We start from the raw sequence: 14,638 nt of genomic DNA on the forward strand, positions 1-14,638 counted from the left end.
ATCTCTCCATCTCCACAGCCGGGAATTCGAACCTGTCAGCCCAGAATGCACTGGATCTGCTGTTGAATATGAGCAACGCCAGACAGTTGGTGGAAAACTCACTACAGGTACTGGCTGGTTCACACATTGGCTCATTGAGTAGACCTCTGCTGTTTTACTGACCTATCTAATGATTCCTACAGGTCTGCTACACAGTTCTGCATGATTGGGACAGACTAGGTTGTGTATTGGATGAGCAGTCTGTCTGTGTGTACTCCTCAGGTACAGATGTTGAAATCATCGGACTCTGAGGTTCTAAACGCAGGCTCCTGGACAGCGGTTACCTCAGCGACCACGGGAGCACAAAAGGTTTATTTGATTTTCATTTATTTCAGGCTGGTGTAGCGTAATGTTTCTTTAAAGGAGAATTTTGGCTTATTTACAACCAGATCTCAATTTGTATGTAAATTGCATGTTATAGAAGGGTCCAGACACAATTTCGTACGCACACTAGGGGGTTAGTACTGTATATATGTGCTTTAGGAAGCGTCATTAGATCAGAATTTCTTAATCCTGGTCCCTGGTCCTGGGTAACCAAAGGGATGCAAGTTTTAGTTGTTGCCTTAGCTCTCACACACCTGATTGCAATCAAAGGCTTGGTGATGAGTTGATTATTTGAATCAAATGTCTGAGTGGAAGGGCAAAAGTTTAAAAAAAAAGTTGACCCCTTTGGGTCCCCAGGATTAAAGGAGAAATATATATATTTTTTTGTGTTGTTGTTTTTTAACCAAATCTCTGTCTTTGTATTTGGCATGTTATAGGAAGGGTCCAGACACTTTTTATTTTTTATTTTGCGATTTCAATTGTTTTTGTATAAACTTACCCCCAGCCAGCGATTTTAATTTCCTCATCCTTGTTGTGCGGTACGGGGGTCTCTGAAAAAACACTATACCGAGAGCTTTTCCTTAAAAGTACCCAAAAATTATTTTATATAAAAAAAATTACAAAAAAGTATAGTCCTTTTAATTTCTGCTGTGGTCCTTTAGGTTGTGACGTTCCACATGTCTGAGAATGGGGAGACCCTGGTGCAAGAGGTCCAAGAGGTCTATGAGGCTGGGACCAATGAGAATGGAGAGATTACTCAGATAGCCGTCCAGGCCTATGAGGACGCAGAGGGCTTCAGTGTGGTGGAACAGATGGAACAGGCTACACAGGAGATAGAAAGCACTGGACCTGGATACAGGTACTGTAGAACCTGGCCTCACCTGGCCAACACGGCACTGGCCATTAGCTAATGAGCGCCATTCTGTCTGATCTGCTATACAATTCGCATTCCTGATGATATTTTCCCATGATTTTTGAAGCGCTGAAATAAATTTCTTCTCCCATTTCCAAAAAAAGTATCAAACATTTTTTGGAAATAAATCAACTTAGTTGACTTTTACTTCACCGTGTTCCAATGTGTTGTGTTTTCAGTAGTGACGTGGGCAGTCCCCAGCCCATGGAGGAAGAGCAGGAGGGAACAACAACACTCAAAGAGAACAGAGACACCCAGTACTACCTGACCTCTGGTGTGGGGGATGGAGTTCTACAGCAGGTAGAGGTAAGCCAGCCACAGGAATACCACATTCTGTAGCAGGGGGTGTTAGAGAACAGTTTCTACAGGAATACCACATACTGTAGCAGGGGGTGTTAGAGAACAGTTTCTACAGGAATACCACATACTGTAGCAGGGGGTGTTAGAGAACAGTTTCTACAGGAATACCACATACTGTAGCAGGGGGTGTTAGAGAACAGTTTCTACAGGAATACCACATACTGTAGCAGGGGGTGTTATAACAGATTCTACAGGAATACCACATACTGTAGCAGGGGGTGTTAGAGAACAGTTTCTACAGGAATACCACATACTGTAGCAGGGGGTGTTAGAGAACAGTTTCTACAGGAATACCACATACTGTAGCAGGGGGTGTTATAACAGATTCTACAGGAATACCACATACTGTAGCAGGGGGTGTTAGAGAACAGTTTCTACAGGAATACCACATTCTGTAGCAGGGGGTGTTATAACAGATTCTACAGGAATACCACATACTGTAGCAGGGGGTGTTAGAGAACAGTTTCTACAGGAATACCACATACTGTAGCAGGGGGTGTTAGAGAACAGTTTCTACAGGAATACCACATTCTGTAGCAGGGGGTGTTAGAGAACAGTTTCTACAGGAATACCACATACTGTAGCAGGGGGTGTTAGAGAACAGTTTCCACAGGAGTACAGTTCCTGTGTCTAAGATTATGTTAATGCTCTGAAACTCTCGGGAAACTCATCCCTGTTCTGTTGAACTGTAGATCTCTGAGAAGGTAATGTGCTGTCTCGTCCTCCATCTCTCTCTCTCTCTCTCTCTCTTCAGCTAAGCAGTGAGGTCCCCGGTTCCCCCTCCATGGTGGGATCCCCCCAGGACCAGAACCAGCTCAACCCAAAGAGGTTCTCCTGTCGTATCTGCTCTGAGTCGTTCCAGGGCCGCAGTGGCATGGAGAACCACAAGAGGGCCCACATCGACCCCTCCACCTTCAAGTGTCCCGACTGTGACTTCACTGCCTCCTCCTGGCCAGACGTCAAGGTGGGTCTTTTCTCATTTCTCAGCCAGGATGGAAATCTAAAAACAAATCTCTCCTTGATTCCTTGTGCCCTCTCTAGGGGAGGGCTTTGGAAGAGTAGATAAGGACCCTCCCCTCAGATCTCTGGTCTTCTACACCTGCATTGCTTGCTGTTTGGGGTTTTAGGCTGGGTTTCTGTACAGCACGTTGTGACATCAGCTGATGTAAGAATGGCTTTATAAATACATTTGATTGATTGATTCTTCACCGTCTGACGTTTTTCAGAAGGTGGGTGAGGAGAGCACACCCAATAAATTGAGGAAAGCGTTTGAGATTAACCATTTTAATAAATATGAAGGGACACTTTTTTTGCCCCCCCCAAAAAATGTTCGTCTTGAAAGGCAGCATTGACCCCTTGTAGTGAATTACAGTTCGTCTCTATCCAAAGCATGCTATCATTTGGTTATCAATGTACCATTCCTTTCCCAGACCCACATGGGCATGCATACCTACCTGCGGCCTCACAAGTGCCCCAGCTGCAGCTTTGCCTCCAAAAACAGGAAGGACCTGAGGAGACACATGATGACGCATACCAACGAGAAGCCCTTCACCTGCCAGATCTGTGGACAGAGGTAATTCAACCAATTAGGGCATCTTGAGGCCGTGAGAATAAACTTTGTTATGAAGTGTTGGGATGGTGACGCCAGCATAGAATGTTTTTTTGTTGTTGTTGTACAGAAAATGTTTTTGAAAGCACCTTAGGTAACCATTCTGGTCTGTCCCACCTATCAGGTTTAATCGTAACGGCCACCTCAAGTTCCATATGGAGCGTCTCCACAGCCAGGACCTTCGGACAAGGGAGACCCATTCTGGAGGAGGCTCCCAGCAGCAGACCTTTATAGTCAGCAGTGACGAGGAGGCTCTCGCCGTGCTACAGTGTAAGGAACACACACACACACACACGTTTACACCAACTTGTAGGTCATTTCACTGGGTGAATAAATCACTGATGTCCTCTATTTCCATCCATACCATTTGGAGGACATTTTGTTTGAAATGTTAACACTTATGTTGTTATTGGCCATTGTCTGAGGTGCTGTTGTTTCTCTCTTTGTTACAGCCCTGCAGGCAGGACAGACCATCAGTCCGGAGCAGATACAGAAGGCCCTGGGTCAGGACAACATTATATTGTCCCAGGAACAGGGCCTGGATCAGGACCACATTATATTGTCCCAGGAACAGGGCCTGGATCAGGACCGCATTATATTGTCCCAGGAACAGGGCCTGGATCAGGACCGCATTATATTGTCCCAGGAACAGGGCCTGGATCAGGACCGCATTATATTGTCCCAGGAACAGGGCCTGGAAGACAAGGAGGAGGCCACGTACATCCAGCAGATCACCACAGTGGACGGACAGACGTTACAGTACATAACAGGAGATAACCAGGTGACGTTACAGCACATAACAGGAGATAACCAGGTGACGTTACAGTACATAACAGGAGATAACCAGGTGACGTTACAGCACATAACAGGAGATAACCAGGTGACGTTACAGCACATAACAGGAGATAACCAGGTGACGTTACAGCACATAACAGGAGATAACCAGGTGACGTTACAGCACATAACAGGAGATAACCAGGTGACGTTACAGCACATAACAGGAGATAACCAGGTGACGTTACAGCACATAACAGGAGATAACCAGGTGACGTTACAGCACATAACAGGAGATAACCAGGTGACGTTACAGCACATAACAGGAGATAACCAGGTGACGTTACAGCACATAACAGGAGATAACCAGGTGACGTTACAGCACATAACAGGAGATAACCAGGTGACGTTACAGCACATAACAGGAGATAACCAGGTGACGTTACAGCACATAACAGGAGATAACCAGGTGACGTTACAGCACATGACAGGAGATAACCAGGTGACGTTACAGCACATGACAGGAGACAACCAGGTGACGTTACAGCACATGACAGGAGACAACCAGGTGACGTTACAGCACATGACAGGAGACAACCAGGTGACGTTACAGCACATGACAGGAGACAACCAGGTGACGTTACAGCACATGACAGGAGACAACCAGGTGACGTTACGGCACATGACAGGAGATAACCAGGTGACGTTACGGCACATGACAGGAGATAACCAGGTGACGTTACGGCACATGACAGGAGATAACCAGGCGACGTTACGGCACATGACAGGAGATAACCAGGCGACGTTACGGCACATGACAGGAGACAACCAGGCGACGTTGCGGTACATGACAGGAGACAACCAGGCGACGTTGCGGTACATGACAGGAGACAACCAGGCGACGTTGCGGTACACGGGGAGCCAGAGATGTATAGCTGCTTATAGACTTTTTATATGGATCCATATAGGTAAACAATGAAGATCTCATCCTCGTCCTCTACCCCATGTCAATCCCCCTCACACATTTCCAATTGGCAACATAAAGATTTAAAGATTTAAAAAAAAATCAAAAATAAACTTTACTTTGACTATAAAGAAGCAGGACAGACAGTGAAGATATTGTGGTAATTCTCCTCCTTCACCCTCCCGAGGTCTAATTCTCCTCCTTCACCATCCCGGGGTCTAATTCTCCTCCTTCACCATCCCGGGGTCTAATTCTCCTCCTTCACCCTCCCGGGGTCTAATTCTCCTCCTTCACCCTCCCGGGGTCTAATTCTCCTCCTTCACCCTCCAGGGTCTAATTCTCCTCCTTCACCATCCCGGGGTCTAATTCTCCTCCTTCACCCTCCCGGGGTCTAATTCTCCTCCTTCACCCTCCAGGGTCTAATTCTCCTCCTTCACCATCCCGGGGTCTAATTCTCCTCCTTCACCCTCCCGGGGTCTAATTCTCCTCCTTCACCCTCCAGGGTCTAATTCTCCTCCTTCACCATCCCGGGGTCTAATTCTCCTCCTTCACCCTCCAGGGTCTAATTCTCCTCCTTCACCATCCCGGGGTCTAATTCTCCTCCTTCACCCTCCCGGGGTCTAATTCTCCTCCTTCACCCTCCCGTGGTCTAATTCTCCTCCTTCACCCTCCCGGGGTCTAATTCTCCTCCTTCACCCTCCCGGGGTCTAATTCTCCTCCTTCACCCTCCCGGGGTCTAATTCTCCTCCTTCACCCTCCCGGGGTCTAATTCTCCTCCTTCACTCTCCCGGGGTCTAATTCTCCTCCTTCACTCTCCCGGGGTCTAATTCTCCTCCTTCACTCTCCCGGGGTCTAATTCTCCTCCTTCACCCTCCCGGGGTCTAAATCTCCTCCTTCACTCTCCCGGGGTCTAATTCTCCTCCTTCACCCTCCCGGGGTCTAATTCTCCTCCTTCACTCTCCCGGGGTCTAATTCTCCTCCTTCACCCTCCCGGGGTCTAATTCTCCTCCTTCACCCTCCCGGGGTCTAATTCTCCTCCTTCACCCTCCATGGGGTCTAATTCTCCTCCTTCACCCTCCCGGGGTCTAATTCTCCTCCTTCACCCTCCCGGGGTCTAATTCTCCTCCTTCACCCTCCCGGGGTCTAATTCTCCTCCTTCACCCTCCATGGGGTCTAATTCTCCTCCTTCACTCTCCCGTGGTCTAATTCTCCTCCTTCACCCTCCCGAGGTCTAAATCTCCTCCTTCACTCTCCCGGGGTCTAATTCTCCTCCTTCACCCTCCCGGGGTCTAATTCTCCTCCTTCACCCTCCATGGGGTCTAATTCTCCTCCTTCACCCTCCCGGGGTCTAATTCTCCTCCTTCACCCTCCCAGGTCCAGTATGTCATCTCTCAGGATGGAGTCCAACACTTCCTACCCCAGGAGTACGTGGTGCTAGCAGACGGGAACCACATCCAGATGTCAGATGGACAGATCATCCAATATGAGAATGATGGGGCCTTCCTACAGGAGCAACAGGTGAGCTGGAGGATCCCAAAAACACTCCAATCACAAAACACTCAAGCCCCAAAAGAATCACTTCTAGAAATATTCAACCCCCAAAACAGTCCAACCAGAATACTGCTGTCTTTTGGGATAAGGAATTTAAATGTTCCTTGTGACATAGAGTAAGATGGAAGGTTAAGTGTTTAACTTCCATGGCTCTCTTTTCAGATTTCCCTGAGTCATGACGGCCAGATCCAGTATCTTCCCATCAGTTCAGAACAACAGATAGTCAGTCCTGAAGACTCGGAGGTTGCTGAACATTCTGCTGTCACCGGTATGATAACACACTGTCTGCTTCAGTCAAGGGCCTGGAGGGTAGGGCCTGGAGGACAGTAGCATCAAGTATTCCCTGGTAGGTTCAGGAGGGTGTAGTAGTAACAGCAGCAGCAGATAGCCAGTCCTGAACACTTGGAAGATTGGAGGTTGCTGAACACTGCTGTGACTGGTATGTTAACCCACTTTCTGCTTCATACATTACAGCAGTGTTTCCCAAAGCATTACTTTACTGTCTTCAACCATTCCACTTACACTATGTGATCTATGACAGTGGTAGGACACCTGATCAGAGACAGTATGTGATCTATGACAGTGGTAGGACACCTGATCAGAGGCAGTATGTGATCTATGACAGTGGTAGGACATCTGATCAGAGGCAGTATGTGATCTATGACAGTGGTAGAACACCTGATCAGAGGCAGTATGTGATCTATGACAGTGGTAGGACATCTGATCAGAGGCAGTATGTGATCTATGACAGTGGTAGGACACCTGATCAGAGGCAGTATGTGATCTATGACAGTGGTAGGACATCTGATCAGAGGCAGTATGTGATCTATGACAGTGGTAGGACATCTGATCAGAGGCAGTATGTGATCTATGACAGTGGTAGGACATCTGATCAGAGGCAGTATGTGATCTATGACAGTGGTAGGACACCTGATCAGAGGCAGTATGTGATCTATGACAGTGGTAGGACACCTGATCAGAGGCAGTATGTGATCTATGACAGTGGTAGGACACCTGATCAGAGGCAGTATGTGATCTATGACAGTGGTAGGACACCTGATCAGAGGCAGTATGTGATCTATGACAGTGGTAGGACACCTGATCAGAGGCAGTATGTGATCTATGACAGTGGTAGGACACCTGATCAGAGGCAGTATGTGATCTATGACAGTGGTAGGACACCTGATCAGAGGCAGTATGTGATCTATGACAGTGGTAGGACACCTGATCAGAGGCAGTATGTGATCTATGACAGTGGTAGAACACCTGATCAGAGGCAGTATGTGATCTATGACAGTGGTAGGACACCTGATCAGAGGCAGTATGTGATCTATGACAGTGGTAGAACACCTGATCAGAGGCAGTATGTGATCTATGACAATGGTAGGACATCTGATCAGAGGCAGTATGTGATCTATGACAGTGGTAGGACATCTGATCAGAGGCAGTATGTGATCTATGACAGTGGTAGGACATCTGATCAGAGGCAGTATGTGATCTATGACAGTGGTAGGACATCTGATCAGAGGCAGTATGTGATCTATGACAGTGGTAGGACACCTGATCAGAGGCAGTATGTGATCTATGACAGTGGTAGGACACCTGATCAGAGGCAGTATGTGATCTATGACAGTGGTAGGACACCTGATCAGAGGCAGTATGTGATCTATGACAGTGGTAGGACACCTGATCAGAGGCAGTATGTGATCTATGACAGTGGTAGGACACCTGATCAGAGGCAGTATGTGATCTATGACAGTGGTAGGACACCTGATCAGAGGCAGTATGTGATCTATGACAGTGGTAGGACACCTGATCAGAAGCAGTATGATCCTCTTGATGGGGCTGTCCATATTGGCCATTTCTTGGAGAGACTCCTTCCGCTCCTGGAGACTGTCAAACATGATGACAACACCATCCCAATGGGTGTTGCTGGGCAGCTTCAATGTGGTGCTCTTATTCTTCTCACTTTGCTTGGTGATTTAGATTGCTGCTATAACTTGATGACCCTTCACATACCTAACCATTTCCTTGGCTCTCTTGTAGAGTGTATCCATTGTTTTCAGTGCCATGATGTCCTTGAGAAGCAGATTCCATGCATGAGCAGCACAGCCAATGGGTGTGATGTGAGTGTAGGACTCCTCCACTATAGACCAAGCAGGCTTCATGTTCACAGCATTGTCTCTCACTAGTGCAAATACCTTCTGTGGTCCAAGGTCAATGATGACTGCCTTCAGCTCATCTGCAATGTAGAGATCGGTGTCTCTGTTGTCCCTTGTGTCTGTGCTCTTGTAGAATACTGGTTGAGGGGTGGAGATGATGTAGTTAATTATTCCTTGCCCATGAACATTCGACCATCCATCAGAGATGATTGCAATACAGCCTGCTTTCTCTATGATTTGCCTGACCTTCACTTGAACTCTGTTAAACTCTGCATCCAGCAAATGAGTAGATGAAGCATCTCTGGTTGGAGGGGTGTATGCTGGGCGAAGAACATTCAGAAATCTCTTCCGATACACATTGCCTGTGAGCATCAGAGGTGAACCAGTTGCATACACAGCTCGAGCAAGACATTCATCAGCATTTCTCTGACTACGTTCCTCCATTGAGTCAAAAAAAAACGTTTGATTCCAGGAGAGCCATGAGCTGTTGCTATCGATAAGGTGTCTGATTCATCATTTTCACCTCGAATAAAAGTAGAGGGACTTTTGTCAGAGGTTGCTTGTTGTGAGCGTTGAGGGAACTTTATGCACTTGGCCAGATGTTTCTGCATCTTTGTTGCATTCTTCACATATGATTTGGCACAGCATTTGCAAATGTACACAGTTTTTCCTTCTACGTTAGCTGCAGTGAAATGTCTCCACACATCAGATAGTGCCCGTGGCATTTTATTGTAAAGATTAGGAAAAAATGAATGAGTAAAAAAAAATATATATATATATTCAATTCCATGTACAGATAAATAGTTAAGCAGATAGATTAACCAACTCCTTTGTAAGATAAATGTTTTAAAATGAAACATGTATGGAAACAGGTGAATTAACACTCCTCAGTTACCAGGCTCAATCAAGCTAAAATGTCCATTTCCCCCAAGGAAACAAGGCTGTTCTGAGGGCGAAAAGGGGGTGCAACTCAAATATTAGGAAGGTGTTCCTAATGTTATGTACACTCGCTGTACATCGTTCAAATAAACATTAATAAATAAATCAAGGACTAGATCAGGGGTGGGCAACTCCAGTCCTCCAGGTCCTGATTGGTGTCACACTTTTTCTCCATCCCTATCAAACACAGCTGATTAATCAAACTGCATTCTAAACTGAAGATCACGATTAGGTGATTATTGGAGTCAGGTGTGTTCGCTGGGCCTGGGGGCAAAACTGTGACACCAATCAGGTCCCCGAGGACTGGAGTTGTCCACTCCTGGACTAGATAGATGATAAGTTGAATCAGTACTTACTCTCTCTATCTGTGTTCTAGTCATAGCAGATGCCACCACGCAGCAGACACAGACAGTCTACGCTGAGGCCACACAAGAACAGCTGGAGCTGCTACAGCAGCAGGGCATCCAGTATGATGTAGTCACCTTCACCGACGAGCAGAGATGACGTCATCACCTTCAGATGGGATGGATGGGATGGGGACCTGCTTTAAAGGACAGAGAGACAGGCCTGCAGTGCAGGACCCAGTGTGATGGAACCACTATGAGCTGACAGAGGGGCCAATGACATACGTCGTTTTTTTATTTTATTGATTTAACCTTTATTTAACTAGGCAGGTCAGTTAAGAACAAATTCTTATTTACAATGATGGCCTAGGAACAGTGGGTTAACTGTCTTGTTCAGGGGCAGAACGACCGATTTTTACCTTGTCGGCTTGTGGATTTGATCTAGCAACCTTTCGGTTACTGGCCCAACGCTCTAACAACTAGGCTACCTGCCGCCCCCTAGTAGCCCTCGTTTAAGAAGTTCAGCCAAAGCAAGGCTCTGCACACAATTCCCAAACTACAAGTCATCTTGTATCCCAAACAACTACATTACATGATCAGGATTAGCAAATCTGGGCAGCGCCTTGCTCAAGCTGATCCCCTCGAACACGGTGCTCTACTATTAATGCCCATGATGTTTGGAATGAGATGTTCGACGAGCAGGGTGTCCACATACTTTTTGTCATGTGGTGTATCTTCAGATATCTAAGTTGATAGGAACAGTAATAGAGAGGATTTTAGTGGCTGCTAGCTATCACTCATCTTTTCAGTGTTCAAATAGATAAACTCTCACTGTTAAATACATGTACAAAAATCTTCTTTAAATTCTAAAATGTTGCTTCTAAGTTGATCATAGGGGCTGCTGTACATTTTAAGGAACAAAGTTACACGAGAGGTTGGTTGATCTAGGGCTGATCCCAAATGACACCCTATTCCCCACATAGGGCACTACTTTTGACCAGAGCCCTGGTCAAAAGTAGTGCCCTAAATCAGTAATAGGTTGCCATTTGGTGCGTAACAACACTCTGTAATTATTTAAAAGGATCTTTCTGCGTGTGCCTCAATACCCGCTTTGACTTGCAAGACGAAGAAGAAGATGGAATTAAATGGCTGATTTATATTTAAGCAATATGTCCCGAGGAGGTGTGGTATATGGCCAATATACCACGGCTAAGGGCTGTTCTTAGGTACCACACGCTAAGCCGTGGTATATTGGCCATATATCACAAACCCCTGAGGTGCATTATTGCTAACATAAATTGGTTACCAACGTAATTAGAGCAGTAAAAATACATGTTTTGTCATACCCGTGGTATACGGTCTGATATACCACGGCTGTCAGCCAATCAGAATTCAGGGGGCTCGACCCACCCAGTTTATAATTCAGAATAGAGCGCAGCATCCAATCGACGTTTCAGTTTTGAATAGTAAAAGACTGTGTGAAGGCTATGCCTATGGAGGATCGGATGACTGACTGTGTGACTACAGGATTGATTGTGATTCGTGGATAAAGAGTGGTTCATCATTTTGGTAATTTGTACATATATTTTTGCATATAAAGCATTTTGTTCCCATGATCAAGGACATTCTTGAATGAAAATGTCTGAATAACTAAAAGCTGATACCAAATAAATCAATGCTATATTGTGTAAGATCTTTCACTTCCCTTTTTGTGATTTGTGTTTTTATTTTGGCCAGATAATTTGTTTTTCTATGACCAAAACAGAGGTATTGTGATACTACTTGGAACCATGATGGCCGAGCTGGTACCGTGACAACCTGTCATCTTCATACTCTAAGCCAATAATGAGCGTGTTCTAAAACTTGTCAAATCTAATTTTATTTGTCACATACACATGGTTAGCGGATGTGTAGCGAAATGCTTGTAATTGCAAGTTAGAGAGATCACCTCCCCCAAATGAAGGAAGTTAATCACAAGGCTGGTGTCAGAACAGTGCTTTTTGGGGGGGGGGGGTGAATAAGATGTATGGGGACAGCTGCCCCGCCTCAGTGAGTATTTCACTGAAGATGAAAATGATTATCTTTCTCTTGCTTCTTCTATTAGGTGAGATTTTATCTAGGTTTGTCTCATTTGAGATAAAAAAATTAAAAAAAGAAAGTTTAGCAAGATATTTTTTGTGCCATATTTGGTCATTTGTAAGTGTTTTTGTGTTCGCTTGTTTGTTTGCTAGATGACCCTGAGATAGAAGCACAACAATGGACGGAGGTGAATGGACAGGTATACGGACACGTTCTGCTGAGATTTATCTTTCCTCCCTTCTACAATGGTTATGAGAAGTTATGTTCTAAACTATATCCGGGGCCAATTCCTGTTGTGAATACCAGAGGATATGTCAACCACTTCTACAAGGGAAGAATATCGAGAACGGAATACAACGGTGAGATGTACGTTATGATATGGAACTTAAAACCTGTGGACGCTGGCGACTACAGGTGTGTTGTCAGCAGTGTGAATCATATCTACTCTGACTTTCACCTCCACATTGGTAAGAACCCTCGTAAATGAATCAAACCATCTTTTAAATGAAGTAAAGAACTATTTTGTTCTAATCTAGTAACTGCTATTAGAAACTGGAATTTCATACTGTAGGTAAACCAATGTGTTGAGGCCAAGGAAATCTGCAAGCATTGTACAGTAGCAGGAAGATTACATGTATTTATTTTATTTAACCTTTATTTAACTAGGCAAGTCAGTTTAAGAACAAATTCTTATTTACAATGACGGCCTACGCTAAGTCAACTTGTAAAAGAACAGATCGCTGTGTTGAAATGAGTGCTTATTCGGTCTCTGTTTAGATAGTGGTCGACGTAGCGGTCTTGTACCCCCTCGACCTCGTGTCAGATCAACCATCAGACCCTCCATCTCCTCATCATCCTCCTCCTCAGACACCTCTGGGCCTGTTTTCCCCAGGTGCAATCTCACACACACAAATGCTGGTTAATTATTCCTTCTAGTTGATAATGTTATAGTTGATAATAGTTGTGGGAGTGGTGTGCCTATGTCAATATTTAGTAATCTTTGTCCTATTCACCTGTTAGTGTTTCCTGGAGTGTTGGTATACCACTGGCTGCAGGTCTCTGCATCACGATGGGGATCGTTATCTGTTCAGTCATAGTTGCTGTGGTTCATCGCAAAGTCAGGGCAAAAAGTAAGAGGACGCGCTTTCAGTTACAGCTTTCAGTGTTTCATTACATGAATTGCTGTTCATGTTAAATCGTCTATTAAATACGTAGGCTACGACCTTTAGCCAGTAGACGTTCAATGATTTTTGACATTGTTGCACTGTGTCTGTTCTTTAAGTTGATGTCATTTTCTTCACAGAGAAATGTGGAGCAACGTCCAGTGACTCAGCAGCCCACATCGTCTCAGTAAGTGCTAAACTTGGACGTTGTCTTCGTGACTCAGTGTCAAATGTCCTGTTTTGTCTCAGAAACGACAACAAAGAGTAATACTAGTGTTTGCGCTTGACGTCCCCATGATGTCTGTTGATATGTCACCTGCAGTGGGCCCCGTAATAAACAGTTTATAAACAACTTATACATATGTATAAATACAAATTATAAAACAGTTATATACCTTAATATAAAGTGTTACCAAATAATATTTAATATGTATGTCTCCTGCAGCATGTCCCTCAAGAGGAGAGCAGTATTGTCTACACCACAGTGAACTTCAAACCTCATGAGAACCATACCACAGAGCTGTATGCTAACCTACAGACACTCAGCAGCCCCAGAGGTCATGACCCTGACACACACAGAGAGCCTGCTGGGACGGTGGTGTACTCCACAGTGGCTAGCAACCAACACTGAACCGGATTGTTACGTATCTGTATCTTTCTTAGCCTGGTGGTCACAGATCTGTTTGTGCTGTCTTGATATGCTATCATGACCAGGCTATCTGTATAATCCTTAGTTGCTACATATTTAACATTTTTTATTAATTTTATTAACTTATAAATGCCTCATGAGCTTAGTTCATCTGTCGTACCCCCATCAGAACCCAAAATATAAGCTTGTTTTACTCCAATGTTTGTAAACAAATGTAAACAAACACATTATAGCCTCAACACATGGTTAAAACTATAGTGTTGATATCATGGATGGTCAGTCCTTTTATCCATAGCTCTGTCTAGGAATTAGACAGGCCCATCCTTCTGCTTTTTACCAAAATAGCGGCGGGGTGACACTTTGTTTCAACTGCGGATTATAGCTTTAAGATGATTGATTTATGTCTATACCCTTTTGACTTATGAACTATACGAATAAAATAACTCAACTGCACCAGGATTTACCATGACTGTCTTTCAACAAGCTGGCTCTATTGACAGGCTGAGAGACACTATCTGGCATCCAATCACCATGTCCATATCAGTTTCCTCTGGATAAAACCTTTCAGACACAGAGTTCCCCTACCCATTCATATAAGAGATGGTTGTATATGTCTCTGGGCCTACCTGCCTCCACCATGTTTGGGTCTATGTCTCTGGGCCTACCTGCCTCCACTATGTTTGGGTCTATGTCTCTGGGTCTACCTGCCTCCACCATGTTTGGGTCTATGTCTCTGGGCCTACCTGCCTCCACCATGTTTGGGTCTAT

The 14,638-nt window shown here is 45.0% G+C and overlaps 2 protein-coding genes across 7 annotated transcripts in view; both read left to right on the plus strand.

Annotated features, from left to right (window-relative positions):
• LOC139543091 (zinc finger protein 335-like) overlaps nucleotides 1–11,670 on the plus strand; it is a 29,237-nt gene extending 17,567 nt beyond the window's left edge. For all 5 annotated transcript variants that reach the window (XM_071349244.1, XM_071349246.1, XM_071349247.1 and 2 more), the window contains 11 exons: nucleotides 19–107; nucleotides 262–348; nucleotides 1,026–1,222; nucleotides 1,456–1,582; nucleotides 2,391–2,600; nucleotides 3,067–3,209; nucleotides 3,370–3,515; nucleotides 3,698–4,026; nucleotides 6,358–6,501; nucleotides 6,697–6,802; nucleotides 10,012–11,670. In XM_071349244.1, coding sequence (XP_071205345.1) covers nucleotides 19–107; nucleotides 262–348; nucleotides 1,026–1,222; nucleotides 1,456–1,582; nucleotides 2,391–2,600; nucleotides 3,067–3,209; nucleotides 3,370–3,515; nucleotides 3,698–4,026; nucleotides 6,358–6,501; nucleotides 6,697–6,802; nucleotides 10,012–10,139 — 1,706 coding nt within the window. In that variant the 3' untranslated portion in view covers nucleotides 10,140–11,670. The remainder of the gene's footprint in view (nucleotides 1–18; nucleotides 108–261; nucleotides 349–1,025; nucleotides 1,223–1,455; nucleotides 1,583–2,390; nucleotides 2,601–3,066; nucleotides 3,210–3,369; nucleotides 3,516–3,697; nucleotides 4,027–6,357; nucleotides 6,502–6,696; nucleotides 6,803–10,011) is intronic.
• Nucleotides 11,671–11,793: 123 nt separating this feature from the next.
• On the plus strand, nucleotides 11,794–14,329 carry LOC139543094 (uncharacterized). 2 transcript variants are annotated; one of them, XM_071349250.1, is made up of 6 exons: nucleotides 11,794–12,083; nucleotides 12,211–12,525; nucleotides 12,836–12,950; nucleotides 13,079–13,188; nucleotides 13,362–13,408; nucleotides 13,667–14,329. In XM_071349250.1, exons 1-6 carry the CDS (start codon nucleotides 12,002–12,004, stop codon nucleotides 13,850–13,852), a joined length of 855 nt encoding a protein of 284 aa, XP_071205351.1. In that variant the 5' UTR covers nucleotides 11,794–12,001; the 3' UTR covers nucleotides 13,853–14,329. The 2 variants fall into 2 exon arrangements, with proteins under 2 accessions (XP_071205351.1, XP_071205352.1); XM_071349251.1 differs by having other exon boundaries at nucleotides 12,211–12,417.
• Nucleotides 14,330–14,638: the final 309 nt, after the last annotated feature.

The sequence above is a fragment of the Salvelinus alpinus genome, chromosome 17 (assembly GCF_045679555.1).
Source record: "Salvelinus alpinus chromosome 17, SLU_Salpinus.1, whole genome shotgun sequence".
Lineage (NCBI taxonomy): Eukaryota > Metazoa > Chordata > Actinopteri > Salmoniformes > Salmonidae > Salvelinus > Salvelinus alpinus.